Raw genomic sequence first — 21,719 nt, 5'->3', positions numbered from 1 at the left:
TAAACCTTTGGTTGTATCCTAGTGACCTGAGAAAAGCTCTAAGATCTCTTTTGGTCTTGGGAGTTGGTGTATCTAAAACAGCATTTACCTTCTCATGTTGTGGTTGTACATTCCCGTTCCCTACGAAGAAGCCAAGATATTTTACAGCTGATTGGGCCAATCTGCACTTAGCTGGATTAGCAGTTAGGCCAGCATTTCTGAGGACTTTCATGATGGTATAAAGATGGAAGAGATATTCCTCCCAAGCCTTACTATAAATGATGATATTGTCAAAATAAGCTCCACAGAAATCAGAATTGGGTTGTAGGATTTGATCCATGAGGCGCTGGAAAGTGGCTGGTGCACCGTGTAGACGGAAAGGTAGGACTTTAAATTGGAATAATCCTAGCAGTGTTGAAAACGTGGTCTTTTTCTTATCTGGTCCATATACAGGAACTTACCAGTAACCCTTGGTCAAATCTAGGGTAGATAGAAAAGTGGCTGCTCCAAGTTTATCAATTAGGTCGAAGCGTGGCATGGAAGTCCGATATGACATTAACTTGACGGAAGTCAATAAAGAATCTCCAGGAACTGTCAGGTTAAGTGACCAGCATGATAGGAGAGGGCCGTGGACTTGAGGATGGCTCAATAATGTTGGCTTTCAACATTTTGTTGACTTCCTTGATCGCTATCTGCATACGAGCTTCTGGGAGTCTATACGGTTTTAAGAGTACCACTTTACCTTTAGGTGTTCTAATGTAGTGGTATGTACCTTTTACTGTTCCTGGTTTTTCTGAGAACACATCAGGAAATGAAATTACTACATCCTTTAGGTCTTGTTGGTGTTGAGTAGATAACTTGGAAGGAATGGAATCAAAAAGTTATCTATGTCTTCGGGATCCAGACAGGCTAGTACTTTGGCATCGGTGGCTGTCAGGTTCTCCTTCCACTCTTTCAAGAGATGTACGTGATATAATTTGATTTTCTGTTTTCTATCCAGTTGGGCTACTCTATAAGTACAGGTTCCTGTTCTTTCTACTACTTGATAAAGTCCTGGCCACTTGGAGACCAGCTTGTTCTCTGAGGTTGGCAAGAGGACCAGTACTTTCTGTCTTATGGAGAATGATCTTAAATTCACTTTCTTGTCATAAGTGGCCTTTTGTTGGCTCTGAGCGGTTTCCATACGAGTACAAACTAAGTCTTAGACCAACTTCATATGTTCTCGCGTTCTGGTGGCTCTCATTCTTCCTAGGTTTCCGGCAGCATGTCCAGGACAACTCCCGGCTCTCTTCCATAGAGCAATTCAAAGAGAGAGAAACCTGTGGAAGCTTGGGGGGTTTTCTTCACTACAAATAGTGCCCATGAGATCATTTGGTCCCAGTCTTTTGTGTCCTTGTCTACCAGTTTGCAGAGAATTCGTTTTAAGGTTTTATTGAATCTTTCTACCAAGCCATCAGCATGGGCATGGTACACATAAATTTGCAAGGAAATAATGTGGAGTATCTCTTGGACTTCGGCCATAAGCTTACTCATAAAATTCGAGCCCTCGTCCATTAGTATTTCCTTGGGAAAACCGACCCTGGAGAAATATGGCACAAGATGTTTAAGGATCTGCTGGGTGGTATTATTCCACATTGGGAATGCCTCGGGATATCGGGTTGCATAATCCACGATCACAAGGAAATATTTATTGCCTCATCTGGAGGTTTCAAGCTGCCAATTATGGCCATACCAATTCTTGAGAAGGGGATTTCTTGAATCGGCAATGGGTTCAAAGGGACAGTTGATAGGATGTGCGTACTGGTCTTTTGACATATTTTGCACATCTGGATAAATGTTTTTACATCGGCGTGGATACCTGGCCAGTAAAATCAGGATCAATAATGCCTGCTAAGACATCTATCCCAAACATCCACGCTAGGCCAGATTTTGGGGCCAATCAAAAGCAACACCCCGGAGGGGGTATCAAAACTAAGTCTGTAGAAATAATTCCTCTTTTCCCAGGGGGAATGGTAGCTTCCCTACTGCTACAGATATCAACTCCTATTGATTCCTTGGTGGCGATGGAAGGGTTAAAGGCTCTCTGACTATCTTTTTTAAATTGTAGGGTTCTCCAATTAGTTTCAATTTAGACACATTCCACTCTGACACCATATATAAGGAACTCATGGTGGCAACAGTAAAGACAGACAAAAGTGATCACAGTTCAAGGGTGTTTATTCAACTGTAAATTGTAAATGCAGGGTGGAAAAACACCTAACCTAAATCTAAGAGGGGAGCAAGCTTCGACCATCAAATGAAAATAAGGTAGTCCTTGAGGCATCTTGTCAAAGTAAAAGGCCTATACAAAAAAACTGTGGCCAATTCCTTACAATTAATTAGAGAAAGAGTGTGGGATAGGGTTATCAATAAAGAAAGAAGTGTGCACAAATAATAAGTCAGGATGTGATTGCCAGGGGTCTCTCTTCCCCATGTTTTGAGCACAGGAAAAAGTGGATCTCCTGAGCACAGCACACGCACGATCTTTCTCAGCACGAGCCGACAGTTCCGTACCAGCTATCAAGTTCTTCGATGGTTAAGTCTCTTTTCAATAAACCGTCTCTTGCCTTCAAGTCCTGATGTATCCAACAAACACAAAGTTCTGTTCCATGCATACTTTGGGTGATGGCTTCAACCCTGGGCCCCCCTCTTCCGGGCGTAGACCCTTCACAAATCGTATTTCAACAAATCAACTTAACAGTCCCTTTTCCAATGAACTTTGGGTGATAACTTTCCACCCCTGGCTCTCCCTCTTTTGGGCTCGGACCCCTTTCAGACATCAGCCTCCCTACTTCGAGATCACTGGGGCTTTTCTTACTTTCACGAGTCTTAATGTCTTTTCAAACAATTCTTCAGGCTTTGACCCTTTTTGTCGGCTTCCCTCTGCTGGGTTCCTTCTTGCCAACTTTAACAACACACTGCTCCTGAGCTCATTTCACCAAACGGGATTCATTTCCCTTACCTTCGCAATCATCTGTGGGTCACAGACTTTCAACGGTACAGAGGATTTTACAAACCGCTGTATGACTTTGACCTCTTCTCTCCTTTTCCCTAGGGCTTCTGGTTACAGTTTGTTTGTTTGTTTGTTTATTTGTAATGCGCACCTAACCCAAGGGTAGCAAGGCGCAGAAGCAGCAAGAGGATTGTAAAGCTTAGTTACAGTAGCACCATAGATAGAGTCCAACTGAGGTTACATTGTTGGAAACATCAAAAACAATTAGAGCCGATACAGCAAATTATAGTTACAAAAGATATACAATATTTACAAGTTATATAATGTGACGAAACATAGAAGATCAGTAGATATGCATATTTATATACAATTTACAGTAATTATAGTGTAGCGCAGCAAGGAGAAACGTTAGGTGTCGCGTTCCTTGAGCCAGTGGATGGTATTGGATCTAAATTGTAAGTAGGGGAGGTCTTCCCTGATGGATGGTGGTAAGGAATTCCAAAATTGTGCCGCTTTGACAGGAAAACTGTTCCCTCCAGACATAGTACGTTTGAATCGTGGCACTAGCAGGAGATTAGAGTTAACCTTTCTAGAAGGTTGACAGGATACTGGTCTAGTGAATCTTGTTATCAAGTATTGAGGGGCAGCTTAGTGTAGGCATTTGTGAGTCAGAGAGATGGATTTAAGGAAGATTTTGTCTTTCGTTGAAAGCCAATTAACAGATCTTCTAGTCTCTGAGATGTGGGCTTTCTTCGGGAGGCTTAGGGCAGCTCTTAAAGCATTATTTTGTAGAATTTGAATTTTGTTCGTGATATATTTGTTGCTACCTACATATAGAGCATTACAATATTCCAGCTTGGAAAGGGTCAGAGCTCTAGCTAGGGTGATACAGTTGATTGGTGAGAGGAATGGTTTAGCTGCTCTAATGAGTTTACATGTATAGGATGTGGCAGATGCCATAGCATTGACTTGTTTTTAGAAGGTAAGTGTGGAGTCTAGGTAGAAGCCAGATTTTGACCTCTTTGGCTATGGTGATATTGTTATTGTCAATTACAAATGAAGAGTAATTTTGGGTTTTGACCTCTTTGGCTACGATGATATTGTTATTGTCAATTACAAAGGAAGAGTAATTTTGGCCTAGTTTGTTAAGGTTAGGTGTGGTGCCTAGGATGAGGAGTTTTGTCATCATTCAGGCATAGACCGTGTGAGGCCATCCATGCCTGGATGAGGTACACTCTATTTACAAAGGCCAAATCCTTGTCATAATCCCCAGTAAACTGGATGAGGATCAGTGTATCATCGGCATAATTAGTGTAGGTGATACCCAGACCATCTAGATCATCGAAAAGGGGCTTTGTTAAAATGTTGTACAAGGTAGGGGAGACACGAGTCCTGAGGTACGCCACAGGTAATGGGCGTCGGGTCAGCGGCTGCTTGTGGGGAAAAGACTTGCATAGTACAGTTGTTGAGAAAAGATTGGATCCAGTCAGTTGCCTCTTGAGAAAAGCGGGCTGCCGATTGTAAGTGATTTCAGAGGATCTTATGGTCAACCAGATCGAATGCAGCTGAGAGATCAAGAAGTAGCAGTAGTGCAGTCTTACCCTCATCTCTCAGCTCATCTATCTGTGCCTTAAGGTCTATGAGTGCAGTCTCAGTTCCGTGCTGGGGTCTGAAGCCTGACTGTCGGACTCCTAGAAGGTGGTAGTGTTCAAGGTAGTGTTGGATTTGTTGGTACGCTATTTTATCAAGGATTTTGAGTAGGAACGGCACTGTGGTGATGGGACGGTAATTAGTTGGAGAGGAGGGATCTAGGTTGGGTTTTTTAAGGAGTGGGAGGACCCAAGATTGTTTCAAATTATTAGGTATGCTGCCTGATGTGAAGGATGCATTTATTAGTTTAGTGATAAATGGTGCAAGGTCATGAGCTGCATCTTTTATCAATTGTGCAGGGCATAAGTCCCCATGGCAATTTGAGGGTTTGAGCGTGAGAATAACATTTTCAACCACTTTGGTGGATACTTTACGGAAGTCGAAGTATGGAATCGGCGCAGGAGGCAGCGTCCAGGTGGAATGTGACATTAAAGAGCTAGTGGTGCTAGGTTTGGTGGAGAGAAGGGAGTTTTTTTATGCTGATCTTCGTTTGAAAGGAGGTCATTTTATTGGCTAGGGCCTTTTGTATACCCGTGCACCAATTTTTATCCTTGAGGCAGGAATCAGGCGTCTGTACAGGGGATTCTACCTCTTTCAGAATTACAAATAGCTCTTTGGTATTAGATTTGGCTTGAGAGATTCGGAGATTATATGAAGTTTGTTTTGCCAAGATAATTTCTTTTTTGTACTGGGAGACTAGTTTGCTCAGGTTTTCCTTGTTATTTTCGGAGGGATCTGATCTCCAGATTTTTTCGCAGCGTTGTTTCTCCTTTCTGATAGCCTTAAGATGGGGAGAGAACCAAGTATTCACATGTTTGCGAGGTTTGCTCTTTCTCATCTTCAGAGGTGCTATGATATCAAGAGAGGATAGTATTACTTTATTATACAGGTCTACCATAGTGGAGGGATCTGTGAGGTCAGGAATGGCGTTAAGGGTAGTTAAGATTAAGGGGATACGATTCTCAGGAGTAATGTTTCTTTTGTTTCTGGTCTGGACAGCTGGAGCTATATAGTCAGGTTGCGAGGAAATAGCCTCTAATGAGAATGTGATCAAATAGTGGTCAGTCCAGGGTTGTGGCATTATTGATGAGACTAGGATTGGGCAATTATGCACAGCTAGCCAATCGAGTGTTCTGCCTTTGATATGGGTGGGATCCGAGATCTTCTGGATAGAACCTAATTCCTGTAAGGTGTTATTGATTAAAGTGGAATTGGCATCAAAAGGGTCGCTGAGAACAAGGTTAAAGTCTCCTAGGAGGATGCTTGGGGAGGAGTTCTTGAGGTTGTTAGAAAGGATGTTTGTAAGGTCTTCTTCAAAGGATCCTAAGGGGCCGGGAGGTCGGTAGATACGGTGAATAGATACAGACTGTGTATTAGATAAGGTTAACTTTGCAGTTAAGGATTCGCATGATCCTGTGTTAAGGGGTGTAGAGATTTTCAATATTAGTTTGGTTTTGGCTATAATGGCAAGACCGCCACCTCGAGAGGTGGTGCGATCAAGTCTTAGTAGGGTATAATCGTCTGGTAAGGCTAACATAATTGCAGGACCAGCTGCTGGGTGGAGCCAAGATTTGGTCACAGCTAGGAAGTCTAAATCTTCATTGTATAGTAGGTCGGCCATGTCTGTTGCGTGGGCTACCATAGAGCGGGCATTCATAAGTGCGCCCTTAGTCACAGACTGTACTGGTTTCAAGAGAGATGACTGGATTTTGAGAATACCTTCCGGGGCGTGGATAGGCTCTCGGAAGAGTCTGCTGTTGAGTTGAAGAGGATGTTGGGAGTGACTGGTGTTGCAGGGCCTTAAAGTGGCATTACTTTGCGCTGATTTGGTTAAAGAGTCATAAAGCCTTGGGAGTCTGGCATGTAATTTAAGATTCCTCTGTAGTACAGTGCAAGGTATAGTGATCATGTCGATCTGTTTGAGGAAGATAGACGTTGGCGCGAGTGGAAGTGGGTTAAATAGCATAGTGGGATGTTGTGAACTAGTAATATGTAATAGTGATCTTAGTAGAACAGTGTAAAGCAGTGGGAGATGCATTATGTACGTGGAGCTAGTTAGCAATTATGCAATGTGTCTACCAACAGTTAGAATACGTGACAGCTTAGGTCTCGCGATTCTGACACAGTAGGATGCATGGGAACCTGGTGTTGTACAGTGGGGGCTAAGCAATACCACACATAAGGTGGTAAATTGCATTGAGAGCCAGAGGCCACAGTTCAGTGTGCATACACAATGGCACCCCCAAGTTCGATGTTTGCAATGGGGCCAGAGAGGCGGCAATTCGAAATGCACAAACAATGGAACACCTAGGGTCACATTTTGCAATAGGGCCAGAGAGGCAGCAACTCGAAATGCATAAACAGAGGAACACCTAGGTTCAAATTTTTACAATGGGCCAGAGAGGCAGCAATTCGAAATGCACAAACAATGGAACACCTAGGTTCAAATTTTGCAATAGGGCCAGAGAGGCAATAATTCAAAATGCACAAACAGAGGAACACCTAGGTTTTCCTCTGTCTATGCATTTCGAACCTATGTTCAAATTTTTACAATAGGCCAGAGAGGCAGCAATCGAAATGCACAAACAATGGGTGGAACACCTAGGTTCAAATTTTGCAATAGGGCCAGAGAGGCAGCAATACGAAATGCATAAACAGAGGAACACCTAGGTTCAAATTGTTACAATGGGCCAGAGAGGCAGCAGTTGAAAATGCACAAAACAGTATGCAAGCAAATGAAAACCAATGTGGCAGCAGGGTCTACCTAGATGTGATAGTCACAGATTTGGCTAAAAAGCAGTATGCAAACAAATAATAAAATGACATCAATGGCTACCTAGGTTTGACATTCAAAGACTGGGCTAGGTACAGTATTAGCATATAGTGGTGGCGGTAATTACTTGAAGGTAGGTGGGTAGGCGAGTGCCCGCATGTATGTATACCGTGAGGTTGGGTAAGCAGAGTTCAATAGGTAATGACAGAGGTGTTCACGTAACTTGGAGGCAGGGGTAGCAGTGATAGTATAGCAGTGGCTGGAGCAGGAAATCAGAGTTACCTTTGCTGTGGTCTGGTGCAAGGGCCAGGGGGGCTGGTAAATGGCAAACACAGCGAAAACAGGCGCGAAACAGGTGATGGCCTTGTCTCAGTGGGCCTTGGGGTGGAGTGGGCCGGCTTTGCCTGCCGGCGCCCAATGGGAGGTGAAGTAGGCAGAATAGCCAATCAGCAGGCTGCTGGTGACCACGTTAGGCAAGGGGGGCTGCAGACATGTCGCGGGCGGCCATCTTGGAACTCCTAGGTACCTCGTGTATCTTAATGGAGGCGAGGGCACACTTAGCTAATTTAGCCATTATTGTGCAGATGTAGGTGTTTTCCTTTTGCAGGCTTTAGTAAACACTTATCTGCAGTGAGGCACGAGTTAGGCTGGCGATTTCTGCGAAGGTGGCGCGGATGCATCTGCGCTTACCAATATTCCTTGGCTAGTTGGGCGGCTTCCTCTGTGGGCAGTAGTTTCTACCATCGGGTAATTGGCCAGAGTTTCCTGCGTGAGCAACCTCGTGGTGCCGGACTCCTCTGTTGCTAGTTTCCCCCCTTTTTCATCAATAGTATTTTTTAGTTTTTCAAAGTTCAAATCAACCATTGGCTATTTTTCATTCAACACAGAGTTCAGTTTCTTATTGACACTCCCCTCGACTGAACAGCTGTGATGAACCGATTGGCTTTCCTTCTCCTTGGAGTCAAGGTTGGTACCACCGAGAAAAGCGTCTCTGTTGCAACACATGCTGGCTATTGTTTGCAGACGTATGTTTCCTTCTGCTGAGGTTTCACGGGCCTTGGTCAGAAAGGGCAAGGTTGATTCTCCCCTTGTCACCCTCTCGGTCTGCACCGTCTTTCTCCTCCTCTTGATCTGCCATGCCGAGATAGCTCTCATGTTGTGCGGTCGCCTTGCTCGTCTTGTGCTCCACCTTTTATCCCTGTGGGGAGGGAAAGGGCCGTCAGGTGTGTGTGTGATTCTGGTCAATTGACTGACTTTGCCTGACCCTTCCATTGGGACATGTCAGGTAAACGGCTCTGGTGTTAGTCCGTTGTCTTCCGTGTTATGCAAAAGTGTTCCTGTCAGGAAAGGGGGGCAGTGTTTTGGAATATGGATGGGGAAAAGGTGTTCAAAGAAAGGGGATACCGCGTCTCACCCGTCTGTGTCCCACTCCCAAAGGACCGCCCATCTAGGTGATTCTCCCTCACTGGTCCATGGGGTAGGAGTACTCCCCCCACCAGAAACCGCCCTCTGCACCACACCCACAGACCTCCCCCTAATCTTCCCTCCTCAGTTTTCGCATCCCTAAGTGCCGCTCTGGCTTCCCTCGCCAGTACCCCTTCCTCAGCCTCCCGACCCACACACACACACGACCCAAGAATCCCCTTAAACATAGAATCCAAAACACCCAGACTCTCTCATCTCTGCACACCTCACCCTATCTCCCCCCAGATCCCCGTATCCACCCCTCACTTACACCATTAAGACCTCTGCAAACCCATCCAACCCAGAAAAATCACTCTTCAACACTGTCTTCAACACCACAGGCACTAACCCCTTTCAACCCTCCCGACATTCCCCCGGAAATCATCAACTCGGCATCATCTCTGATCTTAACCCCTCCCCTCCTTTCCACTGCCATTCATTAACAACCCCACTCAGCGACCCCAGTCACTGCAGCACCCCTTCCCATACCTTACTCCACACCTGCAATTCCCTCTAACACTTTTCACCTGCTCCTTTCCACCACACTAGACCTCCCCCCTAGGAACCGTACATCACAAGCAGTCTTTTCACACACTCAAAGAATTCACAGTCTCACCCCCCACTACAAACACAGACACCTCACCATCCCCTAACAACCTCTCCCCTGCTATCTCCCCCACAATTCCCCCTCAACGCACACCCTATCTCCCCCTTATTCACACTGTACCACCCACCCCTGCCGGGCCACAACCAGGGGATCCCCTCCCCTCCCTCACACCCCAAACGGCCCTCCGCTGCTTGCCTCTATCGAGGCCAACAACCCCCGTCCTGCCATCCAAATCTCACGCATCCTAATTAACGCTAGATCTGTTGCCAAAAACAGACATAACATATACGACTTTATTTCCTCTGAAAGCCCAGAGATCCCTTTCATTACAGAAACCTAGTTCTCGGATTACTTCCGACCCATCGGACACGAGGCATTCCCCCAGGCTACACACTATTTGCGCACAACAGAACCAGCAGAGCAGGCGGGATCGCCATGCTCAATAAATCACACCTCACCATCTCACACTCCGAGGAACAAGCCTGCAACATAGATGCAGATGCAAATCCCTCCTAGGGAAATTTCTTATCAGCCCCTCTCTTACCCACAGTTTCTTACTCATCTACAGACCTTCTGACTACAACAGTAACTTAACTAATGCTCTGAGCGACTCCCTAGAGGCCATCCTGGTCAACCACTCTCAACATGCTAGGAGATCTTAATGTATCTTTCGATACGCTGCACAACCCCATGACACCACCCACTGCTGGACAACTTGTAAGCCATCAACAAGACTCAACTGATATCAGATGCCACACACACACTGCAGGACATACGCTAGATGCAATATTCAGTTCCTCCATCGTTCTCTCCACTCTTACCGCCCTCCCCACAGACCACTTATGTGGATGAACTACACAGCCATCTTCTTCTCGCTTTTGACTCCTAGCATCTCTCCCCGCATGACTAGAAGTGGACCGCCCACTCACTTCCCCGATATGGAACAAGGTCATAGTAACTGCGGACTTGGCTGACTCCCTGCTTTCCTCCCTTCCCAATCTGCCAGTTAAGGAAGGTCTGCTCTCTATCAGCCATTTTGACCTATGGCTCTCCAATGCCCTCAAACCACTCGCCCCCTCCAGATCTTCCTACAGACAAGGCCCTTCCTCCCAGATTGATCACCCCTTCTCTCAGAACACTCAAAACACTCATCCACACACTGGAACGCAGATGGCGGGCCAACCCCTCTCTCCATAATAGAGGTGCTTATAACAGAAATCCTTCTACTGAAACAGAATCTCTAATGCCCATAACAGCAGCAAGGAACTCCACAAGAGCATCTCAGAATTTGAAGCCCCTAACTGAAACCCCCACCCCCATCAAAACTCCCAAGCACCCTGTGATGCCCTTTTGGACCACTTCCACAGATTTTATGAGAAAGAAACGGCACCATCAGTGCCAAACTCGCAGCACTCCCGACACAATCACCTGCACCGCCTTCCGACCCCACTAACCCTTCCACCTCCCACCCGATCTTCTCCTCATTCTCTCCCATTTCTCAACCCGAATTCCTGAAACTAATTGCTAGAAGCCGCCCATCTGGATCCCCAAGAGATCCATGCCCTCGCGCCCACCTCAAAGATATATTTTCTTCAACCTGTGCAGGCGTTATTGCAAGATCTATCATTAATTCCTTGCTCACCTCAGGCATATTCCCAACAGCCTTCAAGATATCGCACATTAAACCATTCCTCCAAAAACCCTCAATTGACCCCTGCCTTCCAGCCAACTACAGATCAATTACCAACAACCGCTTCTTAGCCAACCTTACTGACCGAAGGGCCTACTCACAGCTCTGCCTCTTCACTGAATCCAACCTGCTCCTTGACCCCGCCCAGTTCAGCTTCAGAGCTCTCTGAAGAACTCAATTATCCCTAGTCTCCATCTGGAATGACCTCAAAAGCACCGCAGACTCAGAAGGCTGTTCCGTACTTATCCTCCTCGACTTCTCTGTGGCCTTTGACACCATTGACCACAGCATCCTCATGGAAAGACTCCACTTGCATGGCATAAGGAACGCAGCACTAAGATGGATTTCCTCATTCCTCACTAACAAATCATGAATCACCCTCCTTTCCCCCTTCGCCTTGGCCCCCCGCGCTGTCACCAACAGGGTTCCACATGGTGCCTCGCTATCACCCCTATTCTTCAACCTCTACCTGAGCCCGCTCCCTGCTTTTATTCGCTCACATGACCTAACCTGCTACAACTACGCAGATGACTCCCAGATCATCTTCAAGATCCTATGACCTCTTCCATCCCCCACCCGGACCTTGCATCATGCCTCACAGAAATAGACCACTGGATGATGGCTAACCACCTCCTCCTCAACCCCAGAAAAAACAAAATCATGATCTGCAGGATGACAGTAGTCTTCCGCCAACCCACCCCTTGGTCGTCCTGCCTAGGCCTTCCTCCCGCCACATCCAACGCAGTAAAGAACCTGGGATGCACCACAGACGCTGATCTGACACTTTCAAAGCACATCAACTCTGTGTCTAAATCTTGCTATCTACACCTTCCCTTACCTCCCCTACCCTCGCAGAGTCACACAGAAATCCTGGCTATTGTCCTCTCCCGCCTCGGATACAGTAATTCCCTTTACCTGGGCACCACAGCATATCAACTCTGAAAGCTCCAATGGGTCCAAAACACTGCAGCTAGGCTCTTCCTGGCCCTTGGCCCCAGAGAGCACATCACACCCGCCTTCCATGTCCTCCACTGGCTATCTGATGGGTGGCGGGCCACTTTTAAAGCCATGTGCATCACTCACTGTGTCCTCCACAAGACAGTCCCAGAAAACCTTCAACAGAAATTCATCCGTTACCAACTCAATAGAAACATGCGATCAGGCACCACACTCCTCCTTGTGACCAGTCCTTTCAAATCAACAAGAATAGGGGGGTCCTCCTCCTCCATTCAAGGCCCCTCAATCTGGACCATGATTGCCCTTAGCATCCCACGCATAGAGGATCACACCTCGACTTCCAGAGAGCCGTCAAGATCTGCCTTTTCCACCCTGCATCCTGACAAACCCATGCCACACTTTAGCCTATTTAATCACCTCTCAGGTAGGCTGGGGCAGCAATGAACCCACCAAGAAATGTACTGAGCGTCAGAGAGAATACAATCCAGCAGACCACATGATAGAATCAACAACACATCTACGAAACCAAGACACCAGCCAGAACACATGGGTACGTATCACAATGCATACTTCTGGAAAATAGCTGAAGGCATGGCCACCCATCCGCACGCATCTGCTATCATACACTACTCTAAGACACATCACACAACACCTCTGCCATAAGAATGCAGCTATCCCCCATGACAAAAAGTCAATCTAGCAGGACACATAATGGGTCTCTTGCACTTGCATACCCTCCAGACTACCTCACAGCACCCAGCCACATGCCAGCTCTACATGTGTAGTTAACAGGAACTTGGTCACCCTTACCTACCTTCGTATTGGATCAAATGCACACACCCATGCTAAACTCCTCTGACAAATTCCCCATACTTTGGCATTCGGTTTCCCAAGGGTGTTGCACTTTGAGGCCATACCAATAGGAAAAGACGCTATATAAATGACTAATTGCATTAGATTAATGAAAAAAATAACTATTATCCAAAGTGTCAGCGAGATTCATATGATCTCTTTATATTGTTGCACCTAATATTGCACAAAACCTATACATTGTATAATAGTCTCTACAAATTTAACAAATCTGTTGGCTACTTCCAATATGGGTCGTTGCAAAAGAGTTTGGCGGCTTGGTGTCCAGGTGGATACAGATTGGATAAAGTTTAGAAATAACCAAGCAATGTGGTTCATACTTAAATAACCAATTCTGCCTGGAAAGGCTCAAAGGTCCTAACAGGAAGGGAAGCGGAGGAGAAAAGCCAGGGTGGAGATTTCATTGATTCATTTGATGTTTTAGAGTTTTGTAATGAGCTACACTGTGTTAAAAAAAACATTACTTCAACCCGTGGCGGAAGAAAAAGGGGTGTTGGTGCCTTTAAGTACTTTTTGCATAGACTTGCATAATAGCCTGGCATTTAAACTAAGCCAGAGGGGACGGGGCAAACCAAGCTACTAATTAGCTAATCAGTTCAAGGACAGAGAAAAGTGAGGATGGGTAGAGATGTCAGTGGTGGGGCACAGGGGGTGGGAGGAACATTCCGGTTTATTGCTAGAATAAGGAAAGACAGCGAGAGAGCAGATGGGGGAGAGGGGAAAGGTCAGGGGAATTCACTGTCGGTGGTGGGGCACAGGGGTGGGAGGAACATTTCAGCTTATTGCCAGGATAAGGAAAGACCGAGAGAGAGCAGGTGGGGGGAACAGGGGAAAGGTCAGGAGAATTCACAGCCAGGTCTGTGGTCGGGCACATTCTAGTTTCTGACTAGGGTGGGCAGGATAGGCCAGGTGAACTCCAGTTTTAAACCATTTGAAATGATTAAAGGGAATAAAGAAGCTGCAAGATGCTGCCTTTTCAGAGGGAGACTACTTCTAAATAAAATTAAAATATCGAAGTGATATTATTTAAAAATATGTATTCACAGGGTATTGCATGCATGAATTCATATACCAGCAGTTTGATAATATAAGGGGGTAGTGTGGCCCTCTTTTTTGATAAGGGGGGCCTAAATCATGAGGGAGTAAAATATAATAGCAACAGGGACTTAGGCTACCCCACCTGTCTGACTCTGGCCTGGAATGGATTCAGCACACTTTATCCCGATCCCTATCGGTGGTCTGTGCATAAGACAACACCCAAATTGCTTTTCATACAATAATTTTATTCATGTAACTAATAAAAAATAGCATAACACAACTATCATCCGAACCTTTTTGTTTGCCCGTAATTGCCGGGTAATCATACACTGTTCAAGGCATCTCGCATCAGCCTCATACAATTAAAATTGGCATACAGTTTATGCAGTGTGGGTTAGTACAACGGTGACTTTCAAATGTGGTATGATTGTCTTCACATCTATCTAGTCGACACTCGGTGGTGTTTCTGGCACCCTGTAGGTAGCTAATCTTCTGGTGCTTTCTTCAGGACAAGTGTAGTTAACGTCGAAGTGTCAGCGATGTATGACAATGATGGGATCCTAGATACACAGGATAGAATTCCACAAAAGCGCACGTCAAGGGCTTGGAGCGAAGAGCTCGAACTATTCTCTTCAACAACCTGTGACACTGTAAAGAAATGCTTCAGTTAGGATTAAGCTCAGCACATTTATCAGGCACTACGGTCCCTGAAGAGACACACCCAGTTTTTAATTTTTAATTTGTGCCTCCTTACCTTTAGATGTCCCATCATGGAAATTTTCATTGTATGATGCTGATGCGAGATGCCTTGAACAGTGTATGATTACCCGGCAATTACGGGAAAACAAAAAGGTTCGGATGATAGCTGTGTTATGCTATTTTTTATTAGTTACATGAATAAAATTGTTATTGTATGAAAAGCAATTTGGGTGTTCTCTTATGCACAGACCACAAATAGGGATCTGCATAAAATGTGCTGAATCCATTCCAGGCCAGAGTCAGACAGGTGGGGTAGCCTAAGTCCCTGTTGCTATTATATTCATATACCAGCCGACATGTGATGGACGCAACATTAGAAAATGACTGTAGAAATTATCAGCCCACAATAGTGCCCAGGAAGCAAGTTTGAATGACACGAGGACATGAGCAAACTGGAAAGGCATGGGTCCTCGTCAGATGTCACTTCTATGTATCTATGTTTAAACCCATGATCAGCGGGCATCGCAGTAGTAGAAAATGTGTGTTCTTAGAGAGCCCCTGGCCTCTACGATTAGTCAGCCAATGAAAACTGAAATAATACATGAATTGAAAGGGTGTTTTTAACAATGTACTAGGAATATCCTTCCCTTTCCTACTCAAACGCTCTGGCAACCGAGACAGTATTTCATGGCCTGCGAAAATAATCCCAATAGTAGAGGTGCCTAGGCACCCACATACAAGCACATATTATGTGCAGTGACCAGAACAAACCTGTAGCACGTTCGCGTAGGCTGGCCTCACCACGAGAGCCTTCCAGCTGCATCAGGAAGCTGTGCACCAGGATCACCTCTTTGGCATGTTCTTCCTGAGCCCGCATGGTGAGCGCACCGAGTAGTTCAGCATTATTGGAGGTGCTTCGGTAGTACAGCATGTGGGCAAGCTCAAGGGAGTGGGCCCTACGGCGCTGGGCGAAAGTCTAGAATAATCAGAACGTTTAAATGTAAACATGCAAGTACCGTCATGATCAGCAAAGCCATGTAAACGCTTCATTATTGCAGTCATTGTGGGAAACAGATTCATGGGATTGGTCAATGTGAGCCAAGATTAAATTATCCGTTTTTAGTATGTTGTTTGAGAAAAATTCTTGCAAAACTTAATAAGACAATACATTTTAGTATATTATAAAATTTGAATTTTTTGACATCTTTAAGGGGCTACTTCATGCATGCAAAACAGATTCGCATAAAATGTGCTTGCGCAAGATCCTAAATCTGCATTGCAAAACAAACAAAAAAGAGACATTCTATGGGAGTGTTCTGAACAGTAACAAAGAAGAAAGGGCTCACCGAATGCATTGCATTAAAGCTTTTCACGACTATCATTCTGACTACGAGGTTTGTGCCAAAATACCAGATGTCAGGTTGGAAGTAGGGAGTAAGGGATGCTGGGGAGACCTCCAGAGGCCAATCATTGGTTTGTAGGAGTACATTTGCCAGGCTGGTGCCACAAATCAAATCTCATGGCTGACTGATAATCCCTCGCAGGTGAGTACATTGTCCCCAAAAAACTGCATTGGCCAAACCAAGAGGTCTAACACGTGGAGGGGATGCAAAGAGGTGGAAGACAGAGGAGCCAGTCGGGCTAGGTTGGATCGGAGCAAAGGTACCGCCCTGAGACAGTTAAAAGCCTTCTGGTCCTGGTGCAGAAGACTGGCAATGCCCAAGCCTACAGACCGGATAGAAAGCAAACGGATGAGAAGCAGGTTAGCCAGGAGCCATACTCTGGGTCTGCTGGAATTTTCAAACCCAACAAGGATATAAAAGAAGACATTCCTAACAGTTAAGAGCCAACGCCTTCTAAACCAGAGGCTCCTTGGGCCTCGGTTTACTGAACGTGGCAAACAGGTGTGCACCGAGATGCAAAAGTCAACAAAAAAAGCTAAGTCTGTGGGAGGCATCTGGGGGATCACACCCAAAGGGAGATATACAGATTAGAGATTGCCCTTGGCAGGGGACTAGAATGACAGTGGCCTGAAAACGTACTCAAGATAGACAGGGAAGAAAAAGATTCAAAGGAGGGAGGACCACGGCCCCAGAGAGCCAGCCTTTTGCTTTGCCTAAATGTGTTGTCATTGGGGGTCTCGGAAGCAAGGAACAGGGAACGGAAAGACTGATATTTACCCATGGTCACTGAAACCAGCCCTACAGATAAGGGGTGTATTGGTCACTTTTACTCCCTAAAAATAGGCAGATACTCCCTAAAAATAAAAACAGGGAGTAAACATACTCCCAACAAAAAATAGGAAACAGACACGCAGGACCTTGTGCCCCTGCTTTCAACCACATAGCTCCAAGGATATATCTGGACAATTTGTGTATGTAGTACAACAGGAAGAAATTATTATTACTGCCTAATTGGAAGAAGTAAACATGTATCCTAATGTGTATGAATAACTAGGTGCAAAGGAATTATTTTTAAAACATTTTGGTTTTCCAGTTGAAACATTTTTACTCAATTAAAAAATACTCCCATTGTGAATTACTTCTGTTTTGACTCCCTAAAATATTTTTACTCCCATCTTTAATAAATACGGAGTAAAATGCTCCCACTTCAGAATCTTATCTGGAGCACTGACTGGAACCAAGATCCTAATAACCAAAAGTGACGTTTTAAAATCTGTATCAGAGCCAACCCTCCGGATCACAAATTGGTGTTAAACTTTATCTCAGAGAGACAGCCTTGACAAAGACCAGCACTAAGCCGCTAAAACATTTCTTGCATTTGTTCAGTTCACCTCACTCTTAAGGAGACCTATTCATACTGTTTTGACCTGTGCTCCTCTCTCAAACCCTGTTGCACAATAAAACCTTATTTGTTTTGACAGCACGTTTGTCTCCCGGCATCCACTTGATCCTAACAAGGGTGACTGTTTCATGCATGATTATAGCAGTGGGACGTGGGCCCATAGGAAGCATTATCAATGGCAGCCACAGTCATCTATTAAATCAGAGAAATAAACAGCCTCATTTGCTTCTGTATCATACAGGTAGTGATGGGACATTCGTACTGCGGCCTGTACATTGGGAGGCAGAGTAAGGGGTAGTTTAGCCAAAATTCAAATGAGAAGAGAGGATGGGTGTCATTAGATTGTGTTGTGAAATTTGGATGTAGGATGTGTTCTGTGACAATAGATAGCAATTAATTAATGTCACACAAATTTTGCCACAGCCCGTTCAATGCCTAAAGATTAAATCAATAGGGAATTGCCCATGCCCGTGAGCTTTTAAAGTGCCAAGTGTGAGATGTATATAAAAGTTGAACTGTATGGATTTCTGCCATCTCGCCAATTGCCAGGTCTCCTGATTCTGAAATCAGAAAAATTGCGGGGGTTGCAAAAGGAAAAAAAAAACATTCACCTTTTGGTCCTGCTCCTCCTTAACACGATGCCACATACTCCTTCCTGTGGATTTAACCCCTTTAGATCCAGGTCTCACCCGTACATTGGGCCAACCTGCCCTCTTTTCTTTCTGATCTTGCTAGCTACCACTTTGCACGTCTCCTGCACTTCCGTCTGATGACATCCACCAATCTTTTCCTGGTGACTTTTAACCTCCTCCTCCACTTCCATCTAACATCTCCTTTCTTCCTTTAACCTCGTCTCTCCGATGACTCATCTCCCCCTCTGCTCCCAACTCCTTCCACCACGTCCTTTAAAATCTGCCAATTTGGTAATTAGGTTTTATTATTTCCACTTACTCGTGATATTGACTGGTTGGTTGAGAATGGTTCAGCTTGATTTCCACACTTAAACCATGTGTTTTTGTTTGTGCGTATTATTCGCTGCAAGGTGGGTCGACGACAGCTCGAAGGAGCTATTCTGCCATCTCTAATTTGTGTCTACCCTCACATACATGTTGGCACCTGCCTGACGCAGCAGAGCTTAATCTGCAGCGTGGCCAGAGTTGAGTGTCGCAAATGCTTTGCAGTTCTAACTAAACTTTATTGGGAAGTAGGTCCCTGTATTTCTCAGCCTGCCTAGGGAACACATTAGGCATAAGGCCCTTTGGAATGCCGTTAAAGGTCCAGTGGTAACTTTGTCTGGCATTTGACAGCCCTCTGCAGACTGACGCGACTAAGTGAGGATGACCAAGTGATCCCACCCATTTTAGCCACATAAGTGCATCATCCAATCGTTTGGACAGGCAACCAGTCCCTTTAGTCACTCCACTGGATGCCCCCAGAGTAAGGCAGAGGACTTTGTTACAGTTCCCACAGCTCTAAATCAATGTATGTCATTTCTTTAAATATAAGGAACTTAAATGTGTATATATTATGTAACATCTAATTAGTTTCCAAATGAAGGAAGAGAAAAATATAATTTTGTTCGGAAATAGCATGCCGACATGCAGTAGGTACAGAGGAAATATCCTAGATAATGAACATCCCTGAGATTTGCATTCAAACCCTAAGAGTCCACTGGTATGACAAATGTTACTATGTTATCTATTTACATTGGCAAACAGCTGAACAGGATTTTCTGATTTAATCTATAAAAAAATGTTTTTAACAATACACTTTAAAGCTAAAAGTGATACCAGGGAACAGACAAGGGTGTAGCATGTGAGGTGCTCCCTTAGGAAATAGCTCCTGATGAAGGAGTGCTGATGAAGGCCATGAGAATGTATAAGACCCAGGGCCATGTGGATAAAACATGTACCCAATCACATTAGGCTGAAACACAGAGTGTCGACATTGTAGAGTTTAAAACATTACAAATGGCATTCATTGCCATCGTGAATATGACTTGTAATGAAATGAACTATTTGTGATATGAGATGCGCACAGTCGAAAACAGTCTAACAATCTAAAATTCTCAAATGATCTATTATGTATGTAGGATTGTTCAAGAAATGTAATATGTCCTTGTGAGATGGGCAGAAGGACACCATTCCAGTATGTGTGGCAAGCATTCCGTTTATTCGTTTTTTTAACTGAGGCTTAGTTCAAACTGTAGGGTTACTTCACCCTCCTTGTACTTCCAGTCTCCTCTGGCTGGACAAGGGGCTTCCATTTCTTTCTTCATAATCTGAATAAGCCCACCAGTCTTCAGTTCTCTCCTCGTGCTGCCTGATGTCCTGCAACGCAGGACACGCAACTCTGTATTAGACATCCGGTAGCCTTTCATACTAGTTCTCTTGGTTCTCCTGCAATTAGGACCCTCCTTGCTCGCATGGTCCTTCACCCCATTCACAGGACAAGCCCTCCCCCCGGTTGTGGCTGCCGTTTGTCCTCCCCTTTCTGTGGCGTTCTCTGAATACATACTAGAGCAAGCTAACAACTAACTCTTCTTAGGGATGAGGAACCAGGTACAAAGAAATACTGGCGACCGCTGTACAGTGTGGGATATATTGACCCACTCAACGGCATTGCCCCACATCACTAAGCTGCATTTGCGCAGACAAACACACAAAAGGGTTGCACTGGCTCCTGTGAGCGCCATGGCTCAAAACTGCTAATGGCTGCACCGTCCTGCCAAGCACACATCGGGCAGGATGGAACCAGGGGGCACATTAAAGGAGATTGCCAGTGGGTACCCACATAAACAAAAGGAAGAAAGTGGAAAAAGCAGTGTTGCTTTGCTGCAAAAGCCAAAATATCAATTGAAAAGAAACCCTTTTTAACCTTTAAAAATGCAGCTCTGGCACTATTTCCATCTGTTCTTCCTCCAACCACTGTGATTAATAAGGCCCTGCCACGCCTTATTCCAGAATGACAGGCTGTGCCAGCCAAAATCTGAAACCCAACAAAAGCAGTACTGCATCAAACACAGAAAAGCGCTTAGCTTTGGCTAAAAAGTGTCAAAATCACTGCTTAAAAAGGAATCAGACCTGTATGTACACATGTCACTTTTATGGAGACCTTTGCCTTGTCCAGACTGTTGTGTAAACCATATTGGAAAGACAGATGCCAAACCGAATTTAAAGGAAGAAATGCTAGCAGTTTTCAACACGTGTAAAAATGGGCTTTGCTGACTGAAGAAAAAAAATGGCCTATTTAAAAAGTAAACTGTTGAAGGAAAGCCTGCCATTACGTAGAAATGTGAAGGGGTTTGTGGCTGGTGATGATACACACATAGGCTATTTTTATTCCACAGGTTTGTTTTAATTCAAGACTCAAAATAAGAAAATAAAGATTAAGACGGCCGAGTTTGCAAGCTCCCCAAAATAAATAAATAAATAAATAATAATAATAAAAAAAAAAAACAGTTATTCAAGTGCCAGCCTGGAAACTTCCCCCTAGGAAGGGAGGCACACAATAAACTTCCAGGACACAAAAGTGATAATTGCCAGCTTGAAAAACTTTGAATGGGCCAGGACAAAGAAAGTTCACACGCTCATCAGACATTCGTCTGTGCTCCAGGCTGGGACAATAGAAGTCCTGGGACACTAACCTGTGAAGTGTGAAGGGGCAATAAAACCTCCAATTAAGCTGAGAAACCCCCACCATGCTTTAAAGGAAATGACAGTTGGTGACAGCTGAAATGGTCCAGGGCAAGACAAAGGACTGCCATTTGCTTCTAAAGACTATTTCAGAAATATACTTTAAAGACTTATCTCTGCAGCAGGACTTTGAAAAAATGTAAATATTTCACTGTTTAGAAGTACTTTAGTGGCCTTTCTTTTAAGACGTCATAGGATTCATTGCTGCATAGGGAACAGAAGTAACAAAATATTGCACATTACCAGAAAAGTATACATGTCCCAAATGTAAATTGTTATACTTACATACCTTATGATCAACCCCACATATGTATAAAGTTATGGAATCTTAGGCCAAACGTTTCATGCTTAAAATGATTTAAAAAAGTTGTAACCGTCCAAAATAATGTCTCACAGATTGCAGGATTGACAGCTGTCCTTTACATAAAATATGTGACCCGATTATGCAATTTATTAAGATGCCACCATTGTACAAAAGTGTAAGTACAGATATGACAGCT

The 21,719-nt window shown here is 44.7% G+C and overlaps 1 protein-coding gene across 3 annotated transcripts in view; it reads right to left on the bottom strand.

Moving 5' to 3' along the window:
• The window catches only part of TMEM143 (transmembrane protein 143), a 549,762-nt gene that overhangs the window by 67,396 nt on the left and 460,647 nt on the right, over positions 1-21,719 (bottom strand). For 2 of the 3 annotated variants that reach the window (XM_069637349.1, XM_069637346.1), the window contains exon 7: positions 15,491-15,695. The exons of the other annotated variant lie outside the window; for it this stretch is intronic. In XM_069637349.1, the coding sequence (XP_069493450.1) occupies positions 15,491-15,695 (205 nt within the window). The remainder of the gene's footprint in view (positions 1-15,490; positions 15,696-21,719) is intronic. 3 annotated transcript variants of the gene reach the window in all.

The sequence above is a fragment of the Ambystoma mexicanum genome, chromosome 1q, assembly GCF_040938575.1.
Source record: "Ambystoma mexicanum isolate Mex_15411 chromosome 1q, UKY_AmexF1_1, whole genome shotgun sequence".
Taxonomy (NCBI): Eukaryota; Metazoa; Chordata; class Amphibia; order Caudata; family Ambystomatidae; genus Ambystoma; species Ambystoma mexicanum.
The sequence above is the reverse complement of the archived record's forward strand: the minus strand, read 5'-3'. Positions and strand labels throughout refer to the sequence as shown.